Source organism: Chelon labrosus (genome assembly GCF_963514085.1).
Source record: "Chelon labrosus genome assembly, contig: SCAFFOLD_186, whole genome shotgun sequence".
NCBI lineage: Eukaryota > Metazoa > Chordata > Actinopteri > Mugiliformes > Mugilidae > Chelon > Chelon labrosus.
The window spans coordinates 17,528-27,027 of record NW_028181598.1 but is presented as its reverse complement, the minus strand read 5'-3'; the positions used below and the strand labels follow the sequence as shown (position 1 = coordinate 27,027).

Here is a 9,500-nt window from a genome sequence, read left to right as displayed (position 1 = left end):
TACAGCCGACGACCAGCTGGTACATATGCTCTGGCCCTGAGAGCAAATAACTCTAACAGGAAGAGCTACGATTAGCTGGGAGGCTAGGAAGAGCTATAAACCTCCAGAATCATGCTGATCAGTTGGACTATAGTTAATTTAAATCATTCTGCCATTGGTTCAACATGCACAGGTGCAACAATGGGGCAAAATCTGCCAAATCTACGGTCATAGTTGCTCGCGGGTGGGTCAACACTGGAAAACAGATGATCGCTGGAGTGGTGTGTCACAGACCTGAGACATAAATACAATCATTACGACCTATGACAGGTGAAGTGAATAATACTGTACCGCAGTAAGTGAACATTTTGTCCTCAAAGTTGTTGCGTTAGCAGCAGGATAAATGGGCAAGCGTAAGGATTTGAGCGAGTTGGACAAGAGCCAAACTGTGATGGCTAGATGACTGGGTCAGAGCATCTCAAAAACTGCAGTTGTTACGGGGTGTTCCCAGGCTGCACTGGTCAGTACCTATAAAAAGTGGTCCAAGGAAGGGACAGTGGTGAACCAGCAACAGGGTCATGGGCAACAAGGGCTCATGAATGATCCACTTTCATCAGGATAATGCTCCCTGCCACAAAGCAAGAATGGTTCAGGAATGGTTTGATGAACACAACAATCAGTTCAAGGTGTTGAGTTAGCCTCCAGATTCCCAAGAACTCAGTCCAACCCAGCATCTGTAGGATGTACTCGACAATCAAGCCTGATCTATGCGGGCCCCACCTCGCCAACTTACAGGACTTAAAGGATCTGCTGCTAACATCTTGGTGCTGGATACCACAGCACACCTTCAGGGATCTACTGGAGTCCGTGCCTCGATGGGTCACGGCTGCTTTGGCAGCAAAAGGGGGACCAACACAATATTAGGAATGTGGTCATAATGTTATGCCTGATTGATGTATCAGTTGAAAGACAGATTGAGCCAATCACACTAGCCCAGTCTTTAAACAGGATTGGCTGGGTTCTAGTTGAGCATATGTGAGGCATCACATGGGTATCTGTGTGTGTGTTAAGAGAAAGAGAAGAAAAGAAGACAGGGAGGGTGATAAGAGAGGTTTTACCTCTGGAAATAAAGAGGGGTGGAGCGGCTTCATCAGAGTGTGCATGCCTGTGGGTGTTTTTGAAAACCTGTTTATTTGTTGAATCCGTGTGTGTGTATGTGTGTGTGTGTGTGCATCTGCGAGGGGGCTGGTGTCGTGACTCACAGGGCTATCAGCCTTCTCCTTCATGCACCGCCGTTAGTGTGCGACACCGTGATCTCCTACACACACACACACGCTGATCCGCACACATACGCAGTCAAACCTCCCGCTCCAATCTATCAGTATGACACCAGAAGCCCTCCTCTGAGGCCAACACCTGTCAATCCATTCTCATCCAATCATTACTCAGACAGCCCCAGAGACCCGCCCACGAGCCACCAGCTTCACACAGCTGCACACACGCTTGTGCAACAAGCCACATCCGTCTCAGTCACTCTCTCACACACAAACTTGTGTTTCTATCTTTGAAAGGACTTTCCATTAACATAATGCATTCCCTAACCCTAACCATTCCCTAAGTAAACGCCTAACCATAACCTAATTGTAGCCTTTACCCTGAAACTAAATCTTAAAGGGCCTTAACCCTCAAAACGTGGCGGCCCCACAAAGACAAGATGACCCCCAACCCCAGTATTCTGCAAGAGTCTGGCCCCCACAAAGTAATAAAAACGGGAACACACACACACACACACACACACCGAGGCAAACACACCATCCGTCACACACAGACAACCACACTAACATCTTCCACAGGCTCACGCACGCGCCTCTGCTCCCCCACTTGCTGCTTCCACTGAGACATCCACCACCGTGGCGACAGTAACCGCGACAACGGGCATAAATTAGCGTCATGGCAATATGCAAAGCGAGGGAGCAACAATTAAAGCTTGACTAACGAGCTTTTGAGGAGCGAGGCTGAAGTTTCCCCGAGCAGCTGCTAACTGGATTAGCCTACACACACACACAGAGAGAGAGAGACAGAGAGAGAGAGGGAGGGACGGAGAGAGAGAGAGAGACACAGAGAGAGAGAGAGGATGGAGCACAGAGACAGTGATGTTTAAGCCCCACCTGTGAGACAACACACACACACACACACACACACACACACAAAGCCAAAGGCTAATGTACACACACTCTATTGCAGACAAAGAAAACAGAATTTAAACACAGCTAGGATCACTTCACCCAACACAAACAAACACTTACCAAGCAGGTCCTAGCATATCAGCAAAAATGAGTCCCATCACAACACACAGTTTTATGCAAAAGTTTGGGCACCCCGAGGCAAATTACATATTTTATTGACTGTTTGAAGAGAGGAGAAGTAAATATTACCCCTTTAGGAAATTATATTAAAAAGATTTTAAAAAGACTTTCTCCAGCTGCCATTATTCTAAACTTAAAAACAATTTAAGTTAATCATTGCATGTTCAAATTTTAGGGAGTCTCAGATTTGGCCTCCGGCAATGGGAGACGTTAACTTTTGAAAATGAAGCCAACTGATTGTTCTCAAGTTCTCAGTCATCCAGGTCGTGGTTGTCGTTGTTTCAGTTTGTTTTTTTGGATAAGATAACTGATGTCTATAACACAGCTATAACTTTACATAAACCGTATAGCCTCAGTACGTAACAGTATGGCCTCCATAAGACCGGCGAATGTGCCCTGTGATATCTGACATCAAGACATTTGCAGCAGATGCTTTAAATTCAGTAAAGTGTGAAGTGGATTTGGGCTGCAAGCACTCAGTTTGGATCTGGTTCATGCACCACGGACAGGTTGAGGAGGTCGTTTGTCCCTCAGGCCCTAAGACTATACATCGCCTCCCTGTGAGGAACCAACTGGATCGATCGATCTATCTATCCATTTATCAATGTATCTTACTCCGCCATGGTCTCATAACGGATCTGAATTGGAAACAATGTTGTGCGTGAGTTGTGTTTTTCCTATTGCTCCCAAAAGCATCTCTTCCTCCCCTTCCAAAAGTCGCCTCCCTCAAAACCCCCCTCCACACACACCGCTTATCTGCTCTATAATGAATTTAACCTGATGGAGAAAATGGCACGGTCAACTCACGTAGCATGTGAAGCCAATTGTGTTGTTCACTAATAAAAATCAACGTTACCACTACTTTTTAAAACCTCATGTTTGTGCTCTTGATTTTTTAGACCATTTAGATTTACAATTATCATAAGAGGGTTGGTCAAAACCCAGAGAAAACAACTTCAGACGTAACATGAACTAGCTTAACTTTATAAGCGCTAGCTAGCACAGTTACACTGAACTCAGCCTTATGTTTAGTGTTCCTGTATATAAACTGCACAGGCACATGATTTTATTCTACATGCGGACATTTCAAATACTGATACTGAATGAACTGTTTTAATAGGTGGGGTAGCATCATAATTTGTGTGTTTTATTAAGACAGTATAACCCCCCCACATACACACACTAAAAAAAAAAATCACAAAATCTTGTGGGAAACACCGTCATCTATGTAAAACTGCAACAACTATTCTCTGAACTGAGGAGGACCTCTGAGACATCAGGCTGTTATAATACAGTCTCAACATCTCAAACAAATATCACCTTAATTAAAACCTTGGGTTGTTAGAAACTTGGGTTAATCTGAACAATATCCTCTAACTGCAGGTGAGTATTGGGTTGTCAACAGACCATAGTGCACCACCAAAACTACTACCGCTACAGTATCTGCTCCTCTCTGTCCTGCTGCACAGTGTAATTGAGATTTTGAATTAGAAACCGGGAGTTTTGTTTTCACTTTGGTTCTTTTTAAACCTTTACTTAACTATCTTGTTTATACAAAAACAAAGCTGAAACAAAGCAACTGGACTTGTTGGGTTTCTTGAAGACATTTCTGACACCCATTCAAGTAGCTTCTAAAAGACTGGTGGGGAGTTTTATCAGGAACATCTGTGGCACCCCTGTGCCAGCCCAAGACTGACATTTCTGGGCATTAAATAACCAAAACAGGTTCCTCCAACTACAGGTGAGTATCTACTCGTTTAGAACTGAAGAAGCTGCTTGGATGAAATGTCTTCAAGAAACTCAACGAGTCCAGTTACTTTTGTTTCAGCTTTGTTTTGATAGAACATAACCTGGATGAATGAGAACCTCCTCCAACATATCCATCGTGTTAAACAGAAACTGGTTGAACAGAAAAGTACCATGCCATCTCTTTCGGGACAGATATAAGCAGTAATCTAGGAGTTAGTTACTCTGGCAATATGCAAGCTTTGTAGTCTGTATACACGTGAATGCAATAATTATAATAAACACTGCTTACTCTCTGCCTTGTTCAGACCCAGTGTGGGGAAATAAGAGCTTCACTCTTCGGGAACTATTTGTTTGTTGAATTTGGCACACGCTGTCATTATTTTCAAGATTTCTCACCTTGACATACTGTAGAATTTTGCAGCTTTTTGTCCACTGCGTCTACATTTTGGGCACAGATGGTTGGAAAACACTAATATTAAAAAGATGATTGCCAGACTGTTTTTAGGCCAATTGGCATTCAATCCGATGCGACCCCACCTCTACAACAGAGACTATTACTCCAGAGATTTTTGATAGATTTGGGGGATTTGTCAGAGACAGCGTAAAGAAAAGCTCCTCCGGGGCAACGACAAAACATGATACAACTGTTCTCCGAGCGTGAGCAGCACTGCACGAAACATGTAAACTGATCTTAATGTGTGAGATTAGTGGAATTCCCCTTTAAGTGTCACAACTAGTTGTCCACACTATGCAAAAGAAATATGTAAAGAAGACGTAAAAACATAACTCCGGCCCTAGTCACATAGTGATTACAGATGCGCTGAATGCATGTCGAACGGTTTGCATTTCTGACTCAGTTCTGCTCTCGTATTTCTCTTATTCCAGCCCTTTGACTTTCTTTTTAATATGCTCTTACCCCACTCTACAATAAATCTCCTGCTTTCTGCATTTGCCTTTCTCCTTTCTTTTCCTTCTCTGCACATCTCTCTCTTCTCGGTCTCCAATTCTCCTTAGCTCGCTCAAATAAATCTCTCCACCCTTCTCTTCCACTCGCCCCCCCTCCCACCCCACCCAAATCTATGAAACACACTCAAACATACATGTGCGCAGACTTGCATTCACTCGCGCACACAAACACACAGCCCTCCAGGCAGCAGCCACAAAGGCCTCATATTAATAAATCTGCTCCTTTATTGGTGCTGAGTGTCTCTGGCAGAGGGAGAAAGAGAGAGAAAGAGGGAGGAGAGGGGGAGGATGGAGGAGGAGCAGGACAGGAGACGCAGAGATCACCCGAGGGGAGGAGGAGGTGACTGACTGGCTGACTGTAGCCATATCATCAGCACGAGGCAAGCAGAAGAAGAGAGACGGAGAGATAAAGGGAAAAGGACAAGTGCATCATCAACATGTGCACACAATTCCGATTGACAATCGCACAACAGCCCTGAGATAATGTGCAACACCAGAAGCACACAAGTGTGAGATTTCACTTGTGTAGGTGTTTATTTGTTACATTACTGTACCAGTCCACCCACACTGTACCGTCCTCCGTCCGGTGGATTATTAAGGACACCTGACACCTGGCTGAACCACTGGAGCGTTCAGAGTGGGCTGTGCTGGTCGCTAGGCTCAGGAAACAAACTGCCTGAGGTGGGCTTTTGGTAATGACAGCAGCTACCCTGGCTTAGTGGTCCAATCTCAGCCATCAGTCAGCTGTGACAGATTGGGGATATGAGCTAAGGAGCCGTTTAGCTTTGGTGTTTGCTGTGGTGTGTGAGGCAATGCGCTGGTGTGTCCAGAGGAGGAGGAGCGGGTGGTGGGGGGTTGCTATCAGTGCTGCTAGTGTTGCAGAGGCATCAATACACTCTCGACAGGCCATTTTCCTATGCCTATTCCCAGCCCTGGCTTGTTGCTGGGGCAACTACCGCCATTTTACCTTCCCTGGCTGCACCTCTGAAAGATCTAATAAAACAGCTATCCATGTTCAAATAATCGTACCTCTAGTTTTTATTTCTGAACCGTTGCCACTGGGCAATTCAATGGGTAGAAATTTAGTTAATTTAATATAGAACCTTCAGTGGACAGCCAGTGTTTCATGTCGCTCTGCACCGGCTGAAAAACTAAAATTGTAGGGTGTTTCTCCTCCCAAGGTTATGGGCTGAGTGTAACTGCAACGCCCCTCCTATGAACAAGTATTCATTGCCACGGTAACTATTTTTTTGTTTTCTTCTGTAGAATTACCCCAGAGTCAAAGCTACAAACAACGTTCCTGAAACGACGTAGAAGCGACAATACTGACTAAGAGTACACTTGAACGGCAGAGGCGGTGTCCAGCTGCACTGATAAAGAGCACCAAACAGTTCCCTTACCTGTCCGTGAGGCTGCATGGTGGTGTAGGGCATGTTCTGGTTCAACACTTTCTGCTTCATCAGCAACATTCTCTTCTGTTCCTCGCTCAGGTGGGCTGTCTGTCCCGGGATTGGCCCCTGCGTCTGCCCGGGCCCTGCCCCCTGGCCACCACCTCCCGCACCACCCATGTAAGGAGGCATCATGGGGTTCTTGACCTGACCGTTTCCTCCCATGGGTGGAGTCATCCTTTGACCTATGTGATCCACCCCGCTGCCGCTGAAGTGACTGAGCGGTTTGGTGTTGTTATAAGACAACATGGCTGCTGTTTGCTGCTGCTGTTGCTGCTGCTGTTTGGACAGCGTGTTCTGGTTTATGCTGTTTGGTTGTTGCTGGCCCATCATGCCCATGTGGTTGTGAGGGAGGTAGTTGTTCATGGGGGTCTTAGGCCCATTGTTGGGGGCCATCCCAGCCACTAGGGGGCCCTGTGGTGTGTTAAAGGCTTGCGGTGGGTACATCATGGGACTGTTGGGTTTGTCCTGGTTAAAGGGACCAGAGTTATAGGGACTTGTTGGAGCGCCTGCGGGGGACCAGCTGGCTGCTTGTTGCTGCTGCTGCTTCTGCAGTTTAGCTCGTTGCTGAGCCAATGCTTTTAGCTGCTCTGCTGGCGTCACTGGCCCTACAGGCTGACCTCCGGGGGCAACCCCAGCCGCGCCAGGTCCTGTGCCCGCCTGACTGACCCCTGGGCCTGGGTTCATCATGTATCCATTCCCAGGCCTAGAGACTGCTTGTGTCTGAGCCTGGGTTGGAGTTTGAGGCGAGCGAGCCACACAGTTGTGCAATGGCGACCCTGACGCCATGGCAACGGCTGGAGACTGCTGCAAAGGTTGCTGAGGAGGCGTTCCATTGGCAGTGGTGGCAAACTGAGGGCCAGACGATGATGGTCTCACCTGAGGAGGTAAAAAAAAAACAAAACACAAAAAAGTTAACTAAACAAAACCATGAGACAACACAATGCTGAATCAGATTACCTTAGCGTATGGAATGAAACCAGTAAAACTGCAATTCTGTATGTTTTAAAGTTAAAAAACAATACTGGAAGGAGTTGCTTCCTTGAGTCTTGTTCTCCCAAGGTTTGGTACGATCAAGCCTGTGCTCACCGCCACCACCACAGAAAGATAAACCACTGTTTATCAAGAAATAGTTAGGAATAGCCCATAAAATCCCCAAAACCAATATTTTTGACATTGTTCTGTGTAAATACCTGGTTGGACTGTCTGAATTAGTGAGTGACTCTACATACGCATAACCTTCTGTTTAGAATAAAGACGTCATGACACTCACAGAAAACAAAGCGTCAAGATTTAGTGTAGTGCAGAGAGAAGCCTTGCTGGAAGCTGCTTGTGTCAAACCAAAGTACATCCATTTCTGTATGTGGACATTGTCTGCAGGTTCATTCATGTTTTAGTAAGTTTAATTGATCTCCCTCCCAAATAAAGTGGTAGCAGAAACAATTACAAAAAAAAATTTATGAATTATTTCTAATGCCATGTTGATCAGCTACAAGGAAACAGAAATTTAAACTGGTGCATGATGAGTTAATAAAGCACTAACAAATGTTGTGTAATTCTACCATCAGAAGGAATATAAGACAAGTATGTACCACAGAATCATCTACGTTGGTTACAAATTGCAGGGATATGATTTAAGTACCCCTGCCACATCATGTTGACCCTCTTATCACTGACCTGTAGTGGTGAACCCATGGGACCCTGTGGGGGTCCCTGTTGAGGCTGTGGAGGAGGAGGAGGCAGTGCTGCCGTTGGCGCCGCCCCTCCTCCAGGTGCCGTCGTATTCCCAGCTGCTTCCTGTGGACCCGGGGTCTGATTGTTTGCCGGTCTGCCAAACTCTGCCTCTTTCTTGTCCTCAAAGTCCTCATTGAAGAGGTCGTGCATGTCGTCCTCTGGCACAGTATTTGCCAGCTCGTCGATCAGCTCCTGCCATTCCTGGTCATTGAGGTTGATGTCGGAGAACAGTCTCTGATTGGACAGAGATTGGGGATCGGAGGACTCCATTCCCCCTGCGTCATCCAGCGGCTCCTGTTTCAGGTCCTTCAAGAGGCCAAAGCTGTCCTCCAAGTCCAGTGAGCCATTCAGCTTCATGTCTGGGAGATGGCTGCCTCCATTCTTCCCCAGATCATCTGATGTCTGGCCTACATGGGTGCCATTGCTGTTTGTAGTGTTGTTTCCGGTAGAAGTGTTGGGCCCGCCAAGTAAAGGCTTAATGTCCATTTGGTGATGCAGTGGAGAGATGGGTGGCACATTGTTGCCACTGCTGTTGTTAGGGAGACCTGTTAGCGAGTCCAAACCACCGGAGCCCTCCTTCCGTACCCGCTTGGTGGTCGGTGAGTAGCTGCCTCCATCACAGATGCCGTTCTGGTCTCCATTGAGGGGCGATCGTGCACTGTCCAGTTTCCTCTTAACGGTCTCCTGGAGCTGCAAAATAAAGACATATTTAGACTAGAACCCACCAGAGCTGGAACATTTTAGCAGTATAAACTTTTCTGTGGTCTTCAGGGCAATAATGATGAAACTAACATGAGGTCAATAATCACGGCTCCTTCTCTAGACTCTAAGGACTGTTGTGAGGTGTGCTGAAAATCAAAATATCACAAAGACAAATCAGTTCAGTCTGGATTCAATCAGGCTGAAGTAATGAGCACACTACCTACTGTACACTATGCATGGATGCATACTGTGCAAAAGCATGAATTATAACATGGGGCAAATGCATAAGACAACGAGAAGTCCCGCCAATGAGCAGCAGCAGCATGGACATGTGGTAGTCTAGAAGGGAAGGAAGGATCAAAGGAACAGCTGTAGTATTCTCCCCATTATTAGCATTAGCCAAGGGGCCAATGAGCTGTCTCATCTAAATCCACACCCCATTCTTAGCCGTACAGTAGGCAGCCATCGCATTGTTCTCAGAGCTGAACTGTCCCGCTGCCTCCATGAGAGACAAGGTAACGACAGGGTACTAATGAAAGCTGGCTGGGAGTTAAGG

The 9,500-nt window shown here is 46.3% G+C and overlaps 1 protein-coding gene across 1 annotated transcript; it reads right to left on the bottom strand.

The window, feature by feature from the left end:
• Positions 1 to 6,328: 6,328 nt before the first annotated feature.
• Positions 6,329 to 8,956, bottom strand: LOC311509867 (mastermind-like protein 3; the record flags this gene model as incomplete). The annotated part of the gene is made up of 2 exons (XM_084575306.1): positions 6,329 to 7,387; positions 8,186 to 8,956. Coding segments are annotated over 2 exons (1,830 nt in total), but the record flags the coding sequence as incomplete, so codon positions are not given.
• Between the last annotated feature and the right edge of the window lie 544 nt (positions 8,957 to 9,500).